Source organism: Triturus cristatus, chromosome 1_1, assembly GCF_964204655.1.
Source record: "Triturus cristatus chromosome 1_1, aTriCri1.1, whole genome shotgun sequence".
NCBI lineage: Eukaryota > Metazoa > Chordata > Amphibia > Caudata > Salamandridae > Triturus > Triturus cristatus.
In genome coordinates, this window is record NC_140579.1 from 991,588,922 (window position 1) to 991,608,586 (window position 19,665).

A 19,665-nucleotide genomic window follows, 5' to 3' on the forward strand; every position below is an offset into this window, starting at 1 on the left:
GTGTGTCGTGCGTTTATAGGGGAATAGTGTTGGAAGTAATTGAAATCTAATTAAGTAATTATTAAATTTGTTGTTGGGTATTGATAATTAATTAATTGGACATTAATTATTAATTGGTAAATAGTTTACATTATTATATTTTGGTTGTGAACAATAATTTATTGTTGATGAATCATTAATTGTTAATTAAATATGATTAAATATTATGTATTGATATTTCTAATTAATATATTAAGTAATTATTAATTGGTAATTAATGTTTAATAATTATTATTGTGGGGTATAAACAATATTAATTGTTCAATATTTTTTAATTGGTAATTACTTTTTAATATTTCATATGTTTTTGGTTATGAAACATATTTTATTTAATATTTATTATTTGGTAATTAATATTTATTAATTATTATTTATTGGTATTTATTATTAATGTATTGTTAATTATTCATTGGTAGTTATGTTTGTAATAATTATTTATTGGTATTTGTAAATAATTGTGAGTTATTTAATAATTAAATCACTAATTTAAATAATTATTTTATTTTTAAGTATGTTATTTATAACTTCTACGCTATCCAGCACTTTCCCTACTGTTGCACTCTCTGGAGTTGGAATAGTAATTTTTATCCCTACGCTATGCAACACTTTCCGTACTGTTGCACTCTCTGGAGTTGGAATAGTAATTTTGACCCTTACGCTATCCAACACTTTCCCTACTGTTGCACTCTCTGGAGTTGGAATAGTAATTTTTACCCCCACGCTATCCAACACTTTCCCTACTGTTGCACTCTCTGGAGTGGGAATAGTAATTTTTACCCCTACGCTATCCAACACATTCGCTACTGTTGCACTCTCTGGAGTGGGAATAGTAATTTTTTTCCCTACGCAATCCAACACTTTCTCTACTGTTGCACTCTCTGGAGTTGGAATAGTAATTTTTACCCCTACGCTATCCAACACTTTCCCTATTGTTGCACTGTCTGGAGTGGGAATTGTAATTTTTACCCCTATGCTATTCAACACTTTCCCTACTGTTGCACTCTTTGGGTCTTTCTTGTGTACCTTCTCTCTCAAACCTTTTGTTAATTTTTTTTCCAAAAATGTGCCTCAGAATAGCTTAGAAACCCAGACCTTCAGTACCAAACTTCTTCAGAAAGGTCTGTCTATAAAAGAAAACAATGGTTTTCTCTACACAGTTATAAACCATTTAAAATGTGCTGCCCTCAAACCTGTTTAAATCATTATTTGTCAAAATTACGACTAGTCAGGACCCTGTAATAACTTACACTGGTCTAACTGCCCATCAGTTGTTTCCTGTGTAACTGTTTGGCTGTCTAGCCCACATTGTACACTTGGTTTGCTATGCCATACTTTTAAATTTCATAAATGCCAGAGAGGTGCGGTCCTAATTAAGTTTGTCTGAGAATATTTCTGGTGTTGTATTGCACACACACTTCCGAAATAAGGATGAGCAGAACTGAATGTATAAGCTATTGGGACAGCTAACTGAAACAAAGGGCCTGATTTTGATGTTAGTGGTCTTCCTGATGGATCGACACCATGGCGGTCCGAGGAAGACCGCCAAGCCATCTGCAGTCCCACCCGCTGGATTACAAAAGTAATCCAGGGAGGATGGAGCAGCGGCGGTGGTGTCAAGGCAGTGGGAATGTTTGCCTCATAGGAGAGCTTGAAAAGCATCCCACCGCCGTGACAGCGCCTCCAGCACCACCGTGGGTGGTGTGGCATGCACCATGTCATGCATGCCACACAGTGCACGCACGACTGTGCACTTTTGGGGGGCATCCCCATGGGCAGATGTGCCCGTAGGCCCTGGTGGGGGCCCCTTTATATGTCTTTCCTCCAAGCATTTAATGGTGCGGTCCCAGCCATAAAATGCTTGGAGGAAAGGCAGGTCGGAATCTGCTTGGCGGTGCCGGCATCAGCACCACCGCGATTCACGCCTGCATTCCCAACCAGTGAGATCTTGTGGCGGTCTCATCGCCACCATCATGATCGGACGGGTGCCCGATGCGATTGCGACGGTGGGACCGACATCCACTGATACGTCAGGCCCAGGACAACCAACATCGAAATCGGGTTAAAATTTCTCCTATTGAAGGCTTAGGAAATCGCATGAATGCTATTCTTCTGAAAAATTTGTCTCACTAAAATTGCAAACATTCAGCTCTTTTGGTGATCATTAGAAATAAGTATATTTGTGTTCTTTTATTATTTCTAAATGTCTACATAGTTTCAAATATGTACTTCTCTTGACTTGCTAGTTATTTTAATGGTAACATATAAGACATTTATTTACATACACAGTTGATTGGTCTATGAACCCCACGTCCACAATGTAAGATTTGGTGGTAGCCAGGATTATACAGAAGAACACTCTTTCTGTCACAGGTATTAAATCATGACATAACATTAAGGTGCCGATTCCGACCCTGTAAAACCCGGGTACAAATGGTCGTACGGAGCGTTTTCTCTGTACGACTCGTACCCGGGAATTCCACCATACAAACCAGCAAGTACGATTCGTACAGAAATACCATCTCCGTACGAATCGTAAAAAACACCATACGGCTAAAAAATACATACAATTCCGATCCTGGACAGCGCGTCCGCGACGTCCGCATGGAGTCAGGCAGCGTTTTACGGACCAGCAAGTACGATTCGTACCCACAGCACTCCGCACGGCTATATTTTTACGGGAGCCAAAAAGTGCCAGAAAAGGTAAGTACGCTGCGATGCACAAGGAAAAGGGGGCCCGCTACGCGACGTACACGCCATCACCCACATCGTACGTGTCATCATGTACGGTGCGTATCCCAACATTGCATATGTACGGACCGTACCCCCCACCCCACCCGCGTATGTATGCACCGTACCCCAGGCGTACCCCCATCTGCGTATGTACGCACCGTACCCCAGGCGTACCCCCCACCCGGGTATGTACGCACCGTACCCCCACCCCCGTATGTACGCACCGTACCCCAGGCGTACCCCCCACCCGCGTATGTACGCACCGTACCCCCACCCCAGCCCGTATGTATGCGCCGTACCCCCAGCCCCGTATGTACGTGCCGTACCCCCAGCCCCGTATGTACGTGCCGTACCCCCAGCCCCGTATGTACGTGCCGTAACCCCACCCCCGTATGTACGCGCCGTACCCCCAGCCCCGTATGTACGTGCCGTACCCCCACCCCAGCCCCGTATGTACGCGCCGTTCCCCGGGCGCTATGCGCTGGGGGTACAGCGCATACATACGGGGCTGGGGTGGGGGTACGGCATGTACATACGGGGCTTGGGTGGGGGTACGGCATGTACATATGGGGCTGGGGGTACGGCGCGTACATACGGGGTGGGGGTACGGCGCGTACATACGGGGCTGGGGTGGGGGTACGGCACGTACATAAGGGGCTGGGGGTACGGCGCGTACATACGGGGCTGGGGTGGGGGTACGGCACGTACATACGGGGCTGGGGTGGGGGTACGGCACATACATACGGGGCTGGGGTGGGGGTACGGCACGTACATATGGGGCTGGGGGTACGGCGCGTACATACGGGGCTGGGGTGAAGGTACGGCGCGTACATACGGGGCTGGGGTGGGGGTCGGCACGTACATACAGGGCTGGGGGTACAGCGCGTACATACGGGGCTGGGGTGGGGGTACGGCGCGTACATACGGGGCTGGGGTGGGGGTACGGCGCGTACATACGGGGCTGGGGTGGGGGTACGGCAAGTACATACGGGGCTGGTGGTACAGCACGTACATACGGGGCTGGGGTGGGGGTACGGCGCGTACATGTTGGGGTGGGGGGGCCGTACGACTTGTACCCCGGGCACAAGTGTACCCGGGGTAGGGGTCGTACACAGTTCGCTCCGTACGGGACGTTTTCCATACGACTCGTACGTAAAACTGTCCGGGGACGTCTCGAAGACTTTTCCCGAGGCGATTCGTATGTATTTTTCCCGTACGAATCGTAGTTCACCGTTTGTACGGTACTTATACGATTCGTACGTAAAAAAAATATGGATACGAGTCGTACCGGAAAAAAAAATACAGGATCGGAATCGGCCCCTATATGTCTCATACAATAGCCTGTGCAATTCCTGACATCTCAGAAGGCTTACATGCGTGACTTAAAAAAAAATCTCCCTTAAAGAACTTATTTAGATAAATGCTGCTCCTGTGACAGGGAAAACACATTCTTTCGTAAAAAGTGTAAAGTACATTGATTTTATGTGCCATGCTTTTCCCACACAGATTTGGAGCCATCCTTTAATTAGATGCATATTTTAGTTTAGGGATTTAGTGGTGTTCTTCATGAAATATTATTGTTTTGAATTGCCATCAATTTAGAACGACTATATTGTGAGCTGTTATGATCTTCCAAGTCACCTGAGGGCACTGTGGCTCTCTGTTCACTGATACACTCTTCTTTGATATCATACTGGTGAGTAACTTTCTATTTTTGTGCGCCCTTGAAATAGAAATGCAAGTGCCATAATATCCAGACTCTACGGTACCTTAAATGTTTATCTGGAACAGGTTATACCATTTTATGTCATGCCAATGATTTAGATGTTTGTATCCTGGCAGATAGCCCTGAATATGCATATAGCCTTGCCTTTCGTAGCAGTGTGCCCTTTATGTGTTTGGCTCCTGCATCATCTCTGGAAATATTTCTTGACATGTGTGATTAACTTTATGTCACATACTGATTATTCAGCTATTAAAGAGACTTTAAATAATAACTTGTCTGCAGTATCATTGCATTGAATCTATGTAATTTAGTACCAGGAGAACCATAAATTCACTCTTGTTGGGCATCATAAAAACAGTTGTCCATTGACCACGCGGCGATGCTGCGAGCGCAAGGTAAATAGTTTTATTTATTTATTTACTGTACTCCTGGCTGTCGTATGTCCGACTCCATTGCCCCTCCCACCCTGCCCCTCCCCCGTCCCGCAGCACTCCCTCTGCGAGCCCCCACTGGACCACAAGACCTTAAAAAGCCAAGATTATGAAAACAATGACTATCTTTTCATCAGATTCCGGCGAACTTCACATGGACAAGAACATGTCAAAATGATAGCAAGTAAAGAGTGTTGTAGAACAACAGATGATCACTAAATCACAAAAAGCAGTATCACATAGCGTAGAGTATTACTTTTAATAATCCAGCATACAGACATTGTTTTTGTTATCCTAGTCAAAACAACTAAAAAAGATAAACAAGTTTCTGCAAGAATAATTTTATTGAGTGAAAATACTGCAGAATGGTTAAACCCTGTACATTCAAATTTAGATGGCATTGGTACATGATTAAAAAAGCATTGAGGATACTTTACATCAGGTGAAATGCCAACAAGGAGTAACAACAGCATACTGTTATAGTACAACAACATTTACTGATTACTTATTATTTGTGAGAGCATTTTCACTTGAAACTGCAGTGCACGTGGCACCTGTGGTCCTCTCACTTCTAAAACACCAATATAAATGTGTGCGAAATGTCTTGGAGCATAATCATTGGAAATCACTGAACAGGTACAATGGCATTGACCATGGCACAGTCTTACCCTTATTTGTTGTTCTCATTCTTTTCCAAGACATGGAAATCAAATTGGAAAACTCAGTCAATGGTACATTGTAATATTCTTTCCAGAAGTCAGCTAGTTATTTGAATATATATGTATCTTGACTTCCAACATTTAGATTCCCTGACTTCCAAGGAATTAAGCTACAGAATCAGTAATAAACAACTCCGTAATGGCCACATTTTATAAAATGCTATACTTTTTCATTTTACAGATATCTTTCAATTCTAAAACATGATTTTGCAAATGGAGATGTTTGTAAATGACGAGAGTGAAATATCAACTGGAGATACTCATTTTTGGATTAGAATGATGAGAATTTGAATACATAATAAAGCCCAGGACACATGACTGCAGTGCGATTTAGTGAACACAAGAATGATTACTGTATAAGAAAGTATGCATTAATTTCATGCTAACTGATGTACAAATTCCAATGAACACCTTGAGATCTATTTTTCTAAAATGTATCACATCCAGAATTTAAGGATCCCAGCATTTCCAAAAACACAGTAGGAGCCAACAAACAAGGCAATAATATCTTTATTTTTCATAATTTCGTGCAAATTAGAAACAATATGTATACAATAAATATATCCTTTACTCACTCTAGCTTGGCATATTCGCATTTTAATCATTAATTAAAATAAGGTTTTGCTCCGCATACAGAGTCGGGCCAAGAGGTATGTGGAATTATTGCTAGTCCTCTAACCAGCATGTGCTCACCTGCTGAAAAATGTACAGTGACATGGGGAACAAAGGCAGCAAGTTAAAGGAGAACACTTTGTTCTGGTGACACGGTTCCTAGCAGGACAGTCATTAGAGTAACACAATATTTCCAATATAGGCATTGAGGAAGTAAGTACTTCTGAAATCCTGGCGGATGAGGAAAGACTTTCTCTGTTCGTTTGCACCAGTATACATATGGTAGATAACATCTAGCTGATCCGGGTGATTCACCTAGTAAAGTTTGTAACTGAATTATTGATGTAGGGAGGGTAGCTTACACTGGCTCATTAGCGCCTAGCACAACATACATTAGCACAAAATTGTGTCAATAATGTACGGGACAGAGCCCACTGACGTGCATAATCCTAGGCACATCAGACATTTACCGGAGGTGCTCAAGTTTGATCCACAATAGCAGCAAATGTGTGCTTTTCATTGTACCCACAATGAAGATTTTTTAAATAAATACCCAAATAACATGAATCTAAATAGAGTGATCTTGTTACTCATGATGACTATAGTCTCGGTTCATTCTCACCAACATGGTGTAGTCTGTAATGTGTAATTGAATTCTGAGTCTGACTTACAAGGCAACCTGGTTTTTATCAGCATTTGAATTGTATCTAATCAGAAAGTGGTCGCTCGTCTGATCATGAATACATAGCATGTGGGCAAATGTTGTGAGGTTGCAATCACAAAACTGTGGTAACTTTCCAAACGTAATCACATTGACAGGATTGAAAGGGTTACATCATTAAAAATATGTCCACTTTTCTAATGAGGCAAACTTGGTGTATCTTTGAAGTGCTCAACTTTGAGTAACCAAACTTTTTGTATCCTAATCGTACCATCTCTCTGTACTTTTGTCGTAAGAGCTTAAGTGTTGCTTACTGAAGACCACAAAACATAGTTTTGAACCCTTTAAATACAACATCAAACATGATTAGCAATAGGTTTCTTGTAGCCTATTACATTTTTTTCTGGGGGAGGATGTATTGAAGGAACCACAACTTCATTATTTTATGAGGGGTGACAAAAAGTGATGGATCATTCTGGGTGGAGATGCCAAGATGAAACAAATGATTGATCAAGCAATTATTTAAAAATAATGTTGTGCAAAATCTACGTGCACCGCTCCGTTCAAATACTCATAATTGTTTGGAACAGGTGCACACAATCATTTTTACAAATGGCAATTTTAGGTCATGAGAAAAACATAAAACAAACATTTACTAAAAGTTCTTGCCCCACAGGAGGGTATTTCCAATCACTATCTATTAAACCTTCTAAACACCCACACACGTAAGTTGCAAAATACATGCCAGTACTTAAGACATATTCACACATCTAGTTTATGTAAATACATTGGAAAAGCCTTATAAAATATTGTTGAAGAACATTTAAGACTTTTAGAGATGTTTAAAAAAATTTATCTTGTCATATCTGCATTTATTTTTACAGTATTTCATATTGTTTTGAACGGTTTAAAATCCTCAGATTTATTTGAACTTATTTCCCTAAACCAAAGGAGAGAAATACACACATTAATGGTCAGAAACATTACTAGGACCAACTCATATGCTTTATCCAAATCTCTGTTTCATTAGCTAACAGTGTGCTAAAAGCAGAAAGTGTAATTAGGTCTCGGAGCCAACAGGCTACTTCCAAAGTTTACTAAACTTTCCACAGGACCTTGAGCAATATGTTCACGTTTGAGCTCAAAAGGCCCCTTGAAATTGAGATCTGTGTATCACCACGTATCATATGCTGTTTAATAGAAACATACTAAGATGTGTGTTAGTCCTCTCTCAAAGTGATATAAAACGCACCCTTTTTGCTTAGATTTAGGACTAAAAGCTTGAACCCTGTAACAGAGTCTCTAGCAGCCTAAACGTAACCAATGGATCTGTTTCACAGATACATTTACAATTATTTCAGCAAGAAGATGTAAGCTATTGAATAGTCGGAGACGGAATACACTTTTTAAAACTGCTATACATAAGTCTCTCTGTGAAGACTTTGTAAATCATAGCCACTGCCATCACAGATCAAAGTATGTGTATATGGTTCAGTGGCTGATACTCCAGTTCCTAAGCCCAAAATGTCATAATATGAATTGGCCTGGTGAATCCCCAACCCTTCTTTCCTTGATGGATCCTCAGTAATTGTATTTTCCTTACGTTCATGTCTATTGACTGATGATGGGCACTTTATTGCCCCTCTTTCTAAATACCTCCTGAATGCCCTCTGGATCTTTGTGGCACAGACTTCTTCCCTTTTTCTCTTTAGTGTGGTAGTAATAGGCTCTCTGGAAACTTTGGAAGGATTACTTGCCATGAATTTTTCCTCCATTGACTCCTTTAGTGCATCCATTTCTCCAGAGTCTCCCAACACCTCTTTGGTCAGAGCAAACAGAATATCCAAGCAGTGAATTTTATCCCCAATAAGTAGTGGAAGGTCCAATATAACCAACTTAATGTTGTTTGGTTTAGGGATTTTAAGAGGTGCATCTAAGGCGTCCACAAAATCAGATAGTTCACTATAGGCAACACATTGCATAGCATCAGGATCAAACTTTTCCCAAGTTTCATAGAACATTTCAAAATCATCTTCACAAAGAGGTTCTGCACTCTCCTCAGTAGCCACATTGAAGTTCTCAAGAATAATTGCAATGTACATGTTAACCACAATCAAAAATGAGATGATGATATAACTGCAGAAAAAGCATATACCCATGGAGGGATTGCCACAGTCTCCACTAACAAAAGTGCCTGGATGCTCTGCAGTAGGGTCACAGTCAGGAGGACCAGTGTTCATGATTGGACTTAGGAGATCACTCCAACCAGCCGATGTTGTGCTTTGAAACAAACAAATTAAGCTGCTGCCAAAGGTTTCAAAGTTGAACATGTCATCAATACCACCCTCCTTTTTGACGTATGCAAAGTTTGACATCCCAAAGATGGAGTAGATGAACATTACCAAGAAGAGCAAAAGTCCAATATTGAACAAGGCAGGCAGGGACATCATCAAGGCAAACAATAGAGTTCTGATTCCTTTTGCCCCTCTGATGAGTCGTAGAACGCGCCCAATCCTTGCCAGCCTAATCACCCTGAAGAGGGTTGGTGACACAAAATATTTCTCTATAATATCTGACAATACGATACCTGAAACATAATGAAAGTATTTGAGATCTATGCTTTTCAAAACCACCTGCTTTAAAAAAAACACCATATAATTGTTTTAATTAGGAGAACTAGGGATTGGTAGATGCCTAATTTACTTTCAGAAAATCACTAGCTATTAATAAAGTCGAAAGTATTTGCACAATGCCAATTCAGTTTCGTATTCTCTAATTAGTAGCATCCCTTATAATTACAATAAATATATTCTTTACTAGTTCTAGCTTCGCATATTCACATTGTAATCATCAATTAAAAAAAGGATTTGACCAGCACCCATTTCATACATTTGAATATATATATTGGCATGAAATCAGCTACAAAATATTCAGTCATCTTTGCAAATCCTTTAGAAATTCATATAAATCCTTTACTTGTCCCAGATAATTGAATTTCTGCATTGTTGATGAGCATGATGGAAGACAGATAAAGAGGATGAAGTCCAGAAAGAGATGTAGAAAGAGAGAGAGGAGAGTGAAATAGGTAAAGGTAGGATAAAAACTCAGAGTTGAAGATAACGATATGGAGCGGGCAGCAGCTAGAGAGAGATGGAGGTGGGTGAAAAAGAGGAAATGTTAGATGAGAGAAAGAAAAAGTCAATGACAGTCAAGGAGTGAGAGAGGTAGAGAGGTAGAAAGTGAGAAACATAGAAAGTGAGTGACAGATGTATGGCAAAAGAGACAGAGAGAAAGAGAGACAGGCAAAAAGACAAATATAAACAGGAAAGCAAGAGAGAAGGATGAGAGATGGAGAGGGTGATGTGGGTGGTGGCATGTAGAAATAAAGAGATAGGGATGGACACAGACAAGGAGCAAGTCAAGCAAATGGACAAAAAGCAGTAGAGTACCTTTCAGAAACAAAGACAGAGAAAAATAGAGAGGAGGTAAAAAATAAAGGGACAGCATGACAAAACTCACACTACAGTCATTCAAAACATAACACACACACCAAATGCACTGCTTATCTCCTCACAATATTTACATCAATATGTAACAAAACCTAAAAGCACAACATAATTAAATAATAACACATACTTAAACTAATAAACTGTACTACTCTCATGGTTATCTCTTTTATAACGATAAAGGTAATGTAATCTCATCTTCCGATAATCTCATCTGTAAGAATATTTACAACATTTGTAATTGCAAATGTCACATCGAGTGAGGTCATAAACACTGCATTTGGTAATTGAGATGAGAGTTGCATGATTGTTTTGCAAGTTATGGTTTGTCAAGCTAACTATAACTTGCAAATGTTATTGTTTTTTTTGTTTTAATTCTTTGAAAAAACTGTCATTTAATTACACTTTTCATGTGCATCACTGAGGTTTTCTAAAGGTGCAATAAGGCGTTATAACCAAAGCTAACCATGACGTCATTTGAATTGTATTTTATTGTTAATGAAGATGTGTTAGGCCTGTAGCTGTATTCCTGCCATTGTGGGTGTATGCTATGTTATAGTGGGTGTGCAGATATATATTGTGGGTGTAGGTGTGCTGATATATGAAGGTGTTTGTATGAATATATGATGGAGTGTGCATTGGCGTATGATAGGAAGCATGTTTGCGTATAATGTTGGTTATGTGGATGTATGTTAGTAACTGTGTTGTGGTGTGATGGTAGGCATGTTATTGTATGATGTTGGCTAAGTGGAAGTATGAAGGTGGGTGAGCTGGTGTATGATGATAGTTGTTTATATATATGATAGTGGGTATGCGGATACATGTGTTGTCTTTTTTGACAAATGATTCCAGTAAGGTGGAGACGTCTGATAGTGGGGTGTTGCTGTATGATGTAGCGAATGGTGTCTTATGTTGTGTAGTGTGCTACTTTTCATATGAAAAGGTGTGTCACTTTGTGAAAACTATGTGCATATATTCAGATAGATGGATAGACATATATTGAGGGGCAGGGAGATAGGGAAGACAGAGATACAGTCATATGTAAAGAGAAAGATAGGGCATGGGCATTAGGGAAAGAGTGATAAAGGGAGTCAGAGAGACTGAAAAAATGAAAGACAAAGTAAAAGACTCAAGTGACAGAGCTACGGGGAGGAGTGGAGAAGGAAGGAGAATGGGGGAAATTGTGTAGGTGGGGAGATAAAGTAAGAGAGAGAGAGTCAGAAGAAGAAGGAAGGCAAAGTAACAGAAAGAAATGCAGATGGAGGAGTAGCAAACAGAGACAAAACAACATAATACTTTTCAGCATATGAGCCTTTAAATATGTTTAGATATGTCCATTTAAACGTTGGCTATGTTTGTCCTGTCAATATGGCATAATTTTACTGATCTCAACTCAACTAATGTTTGAGAAGTCGCGAGAAAAGGATGGAGAGAAAATGGTTGTGTAGGAGTAGAAAGAAATATTAGCCGGAATCAAATCTGCATGAACAGGATACAGACAGTGCGAAGAAAAGACATGGAGACTTCACCTACAAAGGTGACAGATAAACAAAGAATCTCAGAGACACAGAGAAAAAGATAGACCCATGAGTAAATGAACAAGGACAAGAGGAAAAGATGACGGCAGATTGAAATAAAGAGGTGAGAAAAAAGAGAGCAATATGGCAAATTAGTGCAAGAGAGGAAGGCCATTAGGTGAAAGGGATAGGCAGAGAAGTACACACAACTATGCAAGAAAACAATGCCTCTGACATAAGCACTACAAAAACAAAAAAATCAGCTATGACCACAAACCAATTTACCATGGAACGTCTACAATGAGGCAAAAGGATTGTGACTCCTGATTCTCAACAGTTTAACTAGAAGAGGCTAACTGGGACAATTGACATCGTTCCCCAATGTAGGCAATAGTGTCACAGACTATGGGCCATATTCAGAAGGGTAATTTTTACACATGCGTATTTACTCAGGAATACATTTACTACACTTTGTAAAAACTTTACACTTTTTTACTATTCACCTAAAAGTTACTCCAAAGCGTATAATTACATGTCGCCAACTAGGGAGTGGTGACCTCTAAGACAGGGTTTATGAGTGTAAAGTTACTACAGACGCAGGTAGAGATGTCCACCACTGGGACGGAGATCTCCCAATGGTAAAGTATAAGGAAAAATTATAAATGGTAAGTGTATTGTATTGTATCTAAATTTATATAGCGCGAAACTGTCACCCTGCGGGTATCCTGGCGCTGCAACTAGCCCTGTTGACACTAGGCAGAACAGATATCCTATCCGCTGTTTCCAGGAGCTCAGATTACTCAACCCTGGGGAAGAGCCATGTCTTTAGACTCTTTCTAAATGGGAGTAACAATTTAGTCTGCCTAATATGCAGGGGGAGAGTGTTCCAGATTCGTGAGACGGCTATCCCAAAAGCTCTACCACTCGTCCTAGATTTCTTGAATCTGGCGGTAGTTACCAAACATGCGTTGGAAGAACGGAGATTTCTCCCGGGCTTATACCAGGTGAATTTCTCCTGCATGGATATTGGACCTAACCCATGTACTGCTTTAAACACAGTGTAGAGATGTAAATAGAATTCTCTCCTTGACAGGCAACCAATGGAGGTCCTTTAATGCTGCCCTTGAGGAAGACCTACGCTGTCTATTTAATGACAGTTTGGCTGCTATAGACTGAATCCTCTGCAACTTCAATAGCACTAATTGTGGAGCTCCCAAAAATAACGTAACAGTAATCCAATTTATTTAGAATTATACTCCTCACTACTAAGGGTCTAGTATCACTTGGTAAAAGTGGGAGAATCTAACGCAGTGCTTTTAGCAGAAAGAAACAGGTGCTAACTATCTTGTTAGCTTTCCATATCCTATGTGGGAGGGGATCTAGAGGAGAGCCCGAGGATACACCATAGGCAAGGCTATTAAATGTGTCCTTAGTAAGAGTTTGGAAACACTCTAAGGCAGTCAACTGACAGCCAGACAGTATCTCTGTCTGTTGCTATGCAGCGGGTGTCTGAGATAGCTCATTTTCCTCCTCCAGACCACTGTTATTATTTACAGTTAGACCCCCAACAATCTTATTAATTTTATCCTCAAAATTAGCGGAGATATCATCACAGAGTTTCTGTGTTGCACTTACCTTGTTACCCATACAGACAGGATTGGCTAGGTCTTTTATAATACCAAATAGTGTTCTTGTACTATTAGGTGCTTGCACAATCATTTTTGCATAGTATTCCGCTTTGGACTTGGAAATGGCTTCCTTATACAAGGCCTGAGGCAGTTTCAGTTCCCTTTTATCTGATTCCGCATACGACCTCCTCTATTTCCTCTCTGCTTGTTTGCGATTTTTCCACATTAGTCTTAGCTCCTCGCTATACCAAGGGGCCGAGGGATTCTTTCTGTTCTTCAGCCTTTTTATGGGAATAATCTGATCTAGAGTACTACTTATGTAATTACAGTACATTTGGTAGTTTTTCTCTACCGAGTTGGTTGGGGCAAAAAGATTCTGTGCTGGGCAAATCGGGTGTGTTCTGTTTCTCAATAGCTTGGCCCATTCTCTACCCTTACGATAAGTTGTTGACTGATTTCTATTATTAACTAAGCTAGGCAGTGTAATCTTAAAATGGATTAAAAAGTGATCAGTCCAATGTTGAGGTAATACCTCAATCACCTCTGTCTCCCTACAGTTTGCGAACAGAAGGTCCAGGGTGTGTCCTCCTTGGTGGGTTGGCTGATGCACAAGCTGGCGCAAATTAATATTCTCGTAGATTTGTATTAGATCTCCGAGGTGGGACCCTGAGTTTCCATTATCCTTGAGGTTAAAGGCCCCCAATATGATCATTCTTGAGTGGGTTAGGGTCAAAGTTTTGAGGGTATCAAACAAAGCTTGGTATTGAGTATTTAAACTCGGGGGTCTATAACAGATTATCCCTGTTAGTATCTTTCCTCTTGCCTCTTATAATGAGAAGCCTAGTAGTTCAATGCCCTCAACATCATCAATGTGTAGTGGAGTGAAGTCTCAGATCTCTTTAAAGATCACCCCAAGCCCCCCTTCCCTCCCTGATATCCTGGGCTTATGGAAAATGTTATAGCCTTCTGGGCATGCAAACCCCAGTTCTACTGTGGTATCACTACTAGTCCACGTTTCGGTTAAGGACAGTACATCTAAGTTGGCATATTCTATCATGGTTGACACTTCTTCATGATGTTTCACTGAAGACCTGCTGTTAATCAATCCACATTTTAATCCACACAAGGACTGGCCATCTGCAGGAGTACTGTCATTTGCAAACATAATTTTATGAGCCCCCCCCTAGCATCCCTCTAACCAATATGAAGCAGTTGTTTCCTAGAGTAGCATAGTCTTCTATTTCCTGACGTAAAATTGGCAGCGTGGCAGGCACTGTGCGCGGACGGGCGCAGACGGACTTGCCTCTGGCACGCCTGCTGCGCGCTTGCATCCCCCTTCCTAAATAGGGAGATGTTTGCTAAGCGGCCAACAACTAGCGCGCTAACCCAAAATGGCACAGACTGAAGGGAGTGAGTGCCGGTAGGACTACTTCCCGCCCGGTATCAGTGTGCAAATGTTTGTTTTATGGTGCAAGTAATTGGGATAAAAGCTGTTTTTTTTAAAAATAGTATTCAATAGTAGCAGCAATGAAAAGATAAAAATTCCCTAATACCCGAATCCTCACGTAGCAGCAATACAATTATTTACCCCAATTTAAAAGAGCTGTCTAGCGTAAACAGGCAACAATAAACCTACAATTATTTTTTAAGTAAAATAATTGTAAATAAATATTAAAAACATAGAGCAAATAGAATAAAATGTCACAGCACATTAACTTAAATATATATTAAATAACGAATGTAATAAAAACGATAGAATTAATATTTAATTAATTAATATTTTTTTACAATGCAAAACTTCCTACCTGGAGTAAAATTGTTATTTTCATTTAATATGTTTTAAAATGTACCAAAAAGTTACATATATAGGATATATTACACATAGATTTTTTTTTTTAAGTTTAAGATTCATTCATTTCCAATTAAAATATTTTTAACATGTGTATGTCTACATCTATCTATATATAGATATATATATATATAGATGTACACACGTCAAAATTACTTTCTTTACATTTTTATTATTTATCTTTTTTAACTATGGGGTTTTATCTTAAGTCTCTGCCTCCATTATTTTGTCTGGGAATGTGAAGTAGTACCTATGAGTGGCTACAGTTTTGGGAGCTTTTTGGATGTAGTAACTTACAAGTGCAGTTTGTGACTGGCTGTGGGCTTACCGTTATGTGGGTGGATGTACATCCCTCTGTAAACCTCTCCTTACCCCTGTAAACCCTTCCTATTAGGGCATGAGTATTTTTCAGCCACTCTCAGCTTCCCACTCACATTTACTACTACAATGTATATTTAGGTGTGCAGAGATTTCTGCTACGAGTATGGAGATCTCCAGATAGTAAAGACTGGCGAGACGGAGGTGGTGATCTCCAGCCGTAGGCTTGGGCATGGCATTTTGTACTACAAAGTGTAGTTTGTGAATAGGCTCCGTTGTGGCTACTGATAAACCTATCAATGTTATTAAAGCATTACGTGTCAGCCCACAGACCGACTTGCTGACCACAATTAAGCCATTCTATAAATAGACATATCTGTAAAAAAGAACCAAGAAGTATACGATTCAGTACCAAAGGGGAAATCAAAGAGGAATTGGAAAAGCCCTAAAAAATGAATCAATTGACTGGAAACTGCAATTCTTCAACCTGACAGCATGCACTCAAAAGCAGCCGCGGTCCGTGGAGGGAGTTCCGTGGGGCGGTAAGGCGGGGCGGGGGAGGGGCAGGGTGGGGGGTTCTAAAAACCGGAATATGGAAAATTGAAGGTAAGTAAACAATTAAATAAATAAAACTAATTTCGTAGCGCGCGCTGCATCGCATTTTGCGATGCAGCACGCGCTACGAAATTCGTAGATTGGTATTAACCACAAAACAACTTTGATATAACACTTGAGTTGACACACAGGGGCAGATGTACGAGAAAGTGACTCAGTGCATTCCGCAAGCCATTTTGCTGCGCCGCACTGAGTCACTTTCAGAGCACAGGAATGCTACATATTCACAGTGATATGGCGTATTCCTGTGCTCTCCTCTGTGCTGGCGCACAAACAGCTGCCATGCGCCGGCACCCTTGCACCATGGTGCAAGGATGCCTGCGTCATGGGGAAACAATTACTACAGGCTTTTCCTCTTTCAATGCACGCTATAGAATGCAGCATGCATTGAAAGAGGAAAAAACAAGGAGAAATGAAAACATTTCTCCTTGTTGCGCCTCCCTACAGCTCCCCTGGGGAGGCATAGCATTCACACGCATTTCCAGATTTACGATTCCTCGTAAATCTGGAAAAGTGTCTGGTTCCATGGGTGTTGCGTGGGAACACCCACAGCAACACCCATGGAACGCCCCTTACACGCAAATTGCTGCGTGTAAAGGGGTCATATTTACAAGGCCAGGAAAAGCCACGCAGGGTGGGTTTTCCTGTCCTTGTAAATATGGAGCAGTGAAATACGACACCAGTATGTCACAAAAAGTGACGCACTGGTAGCGCAGGGGGCTTGTAAATCTGCCCCTCTATGTATACTAAACTATTAAAACTGTACAGTTAAAACACAGAGAATCAAGAAACCAGACACTACGCCACTTAACGAGATTAAAGACACTGATAAGGAACCAAAATAAACTCCAGATGGTACTTGTATCATGAAGCAGCTTCTAGAATAACTATAGGGATATCCACAAAAAAGAAGGAGATAAAAAGCCTCCCTACTAGTATAAAAACCCAGAAACAACACTGGCCTGATTCACAAAAGAAGTAGAAATCTGAACGTATAGTAGTACTCTTAAAAAAGGATGCAGGATTATTACTTTTTGGAATTCTCATACATTCCCAGTAGTATGCCTTGGAAGCTGTTCCATGGGCAAGTTTCTAGATGTACTAGAAGCAATGTCATATGACGTTTCTCAGTCCCCCTATTTCCCAGCGTAGACTGTGGAAATTTAGCAAGTTGTGCGTGTTAGACCTGTCAGCCCTTTGGGTGGTCCCTCCTCATCATTATTTATTTTGTCCCACTTTTGCCTCAAACCCTGTTTGAATTTTTCCTTTTTGGGAACCACCAGACTTTTTAGTGTTGCTGCAGATTCAGGGAGCCATTTTAGCTACCCCTGAAACTTCTGTCTGAGGGCCTGAAGCACAAAATGGTGGCCACCTGTGACATCACCAGCATCCACTGGAACCTACCAGCACCTTCCAGAACATTCCAGAACCCTGTGACAGTTGGAGGCGGTTTAGAATGTTGGGAGGTTAAGACAGAGTGTTGGCAGTTGGAGCTGGCAGTTGGCACCTGACTGGTGAAGAGAGAGCAGCACAACAGTGAAGGAGGAAGGAGTGAAGCAGCAGGGGTGGAAACTTGTGCCTGGAGTGGGGTCCATAAACCCACCCTTGATACTTGTCCCTACTGATGGATCCCAGCCTGTAGCCCTGTGTGGGAAGAAGCCAGAAAAACTCATCCTAAGGACCTGGACAGCAGGAACAGGCCTTAGAAGCAGAAAGCAGCAGGATCCTGACCTGGAAACTGGTTTCCCTGGAGTCCGGCGTCGAGTAGCCTAAGACCTGGAGCCCGAGGTGGAGAAGCGGCGCTGACTGAAGAAGCAGACGTCGTACCCGGAGCCGCCTGAGGTCGTGAGAGGGCGCCGACGGAGGTCGTGTGGAATACCAAAGGTCGAGGAGGAAGTTAACCGAGGTCGAGTGAGCGGCGTCATCGGAGGAGTGAAGTCCGCCCTCCGGAGTCGTCGGAGACCGAGGTGAAGTGTAACGGAGGTCGGGAGTGAGGATCGCACTCCGGAGTCGCCCGGAACCTGAGAGGAGGAGCACCGGAGGTCGGGGGTGAGGATCGCACCCCGGAGTCGCCGGAAGTCGACATCGAGGCCAGGCCGGCCGACGTCATCGAAGCCGAGAGCGCCATCGGACCGGAGCCGCCCGAAGTCGACATCGAGTAGAGACTGCCCGACGCCGTCGAATCGGAGGTCGAGATCGAACCGAGGCCGCCGACATCGGACCGGAACCGCCTACCGGCGTCGTCTAGAACTGACATTGTGCCGAGGCCGCCGAGACCGAACCGGAACCGCCTCACGGCATCGACACGACTCCAGCGGCGTCGGAACATCAGAAAAAGGGCAGTAAGTGGAGTAGAGGGCGCCTAAGGCCCTGTGGAGACCTGAGAGACTGCTCTAAGGGGCTAGGGAGGTGCTGGAACCCACCTGACTGTGCCAGGGGTGAATTGGGACTAACCTAGAGAGGTTGTGTGGAGAGAGAAAGCCAGGGCACTGGTATTCCCCCCTTGATCTACCTCAGTTTAGGCCTCAGCCTTGTCCCAGCCAGGGAGTAGAACCCCTCAAGCCTTCCACAACCCTACAAGCTGTGCCTGGGCCAAATCAGCCCTTAGGAATTGAAAAGTGATCTGATTACATGAGTGCTGCTGTATACTTTTAATTATTTATTGGGGGCACTGTATTTATTGAGTTTTTACATATTTATTGCTTCACTATTTATTGGTCTACAGGACTTGTTGGTGTACAATATTTATTGGTTCAGTATTTAATGCCTCAGAATATTTAATTGCCTGTATTACCTGCACTTATATTTATGTCCCTTGTATTTATGATCATCCCTATTTATTGAATCTCCAGACAGTATTTATTTGACCTGCACTACTTATATTTGTATATTGTGATTGTCTTATTTATTTTTCCAATCAGCAACCAAGAGAAAAAGATAAAGAAGATTATTTTCATAATTTTTACGGTGTAGAGTCGTTTTTGGAACGGATGCACGCATGGTTATTGTATGGGTATATTGTATGCTTAGCACGGTGCCTGTTTCCTGACCACTCGAGCCAAGCTACCACAGTGTGTTCGGGGAGTCCACCACCACCCTGCGGAGTGGGAGTGGGCTGTTTCCAACATAAATTGGTGTTCAGTGGTGGGATTGAGCTGTGCCTACGTATACTCAACAATAACTGTGGGTAGTCCATAGGCCTACACCGGGAGTTTTCTCAAGAGCGGCCTTCCTAATTGTGGGTTTTTGTTTTTTCCAAATTTACTCTGGTGGTGGGAGGAGGTATTAATAAAGGTACCCCCCTGCATAGTTAC

The 19,665-nt window shown here is 41.8% G+C and overlaps 1 protein-coding gene across 3 annotated transcripts in view; it reads right to left on the reverse strand.

Annotated features, from left to right (window-relative positions):
- LOC146871423 (sodium channel protein type 4 subunit alpha-like) overlaps positions 1 to 19,665 on the reverse strand; it is a 1,828,482-nt gene that overhangs the window by 45,297 nt on the left and 1,763,520 nt on the right. Inside the window, exon 26 of one of the 3 annotated variants that reach the window (XM_085651069.1) lies at positions 5,255 to 9,505. The exons of the other annotated variants lie outside the window; for them this stretch is intronic. Within the exon in view, the coding sequence (XP_085507195.1) occupies positions 8,334 to 9,505 (1,172 nt within the window). The 3' untranslated portion in view covers positions 5,255 to 8,333. Of the gene's footprint in view, positions 1 to 5,254; positions 9,506 to 19,665 lie in introns of those variants that run through there. 3 annotated transcript variants of the gene reach the window in all.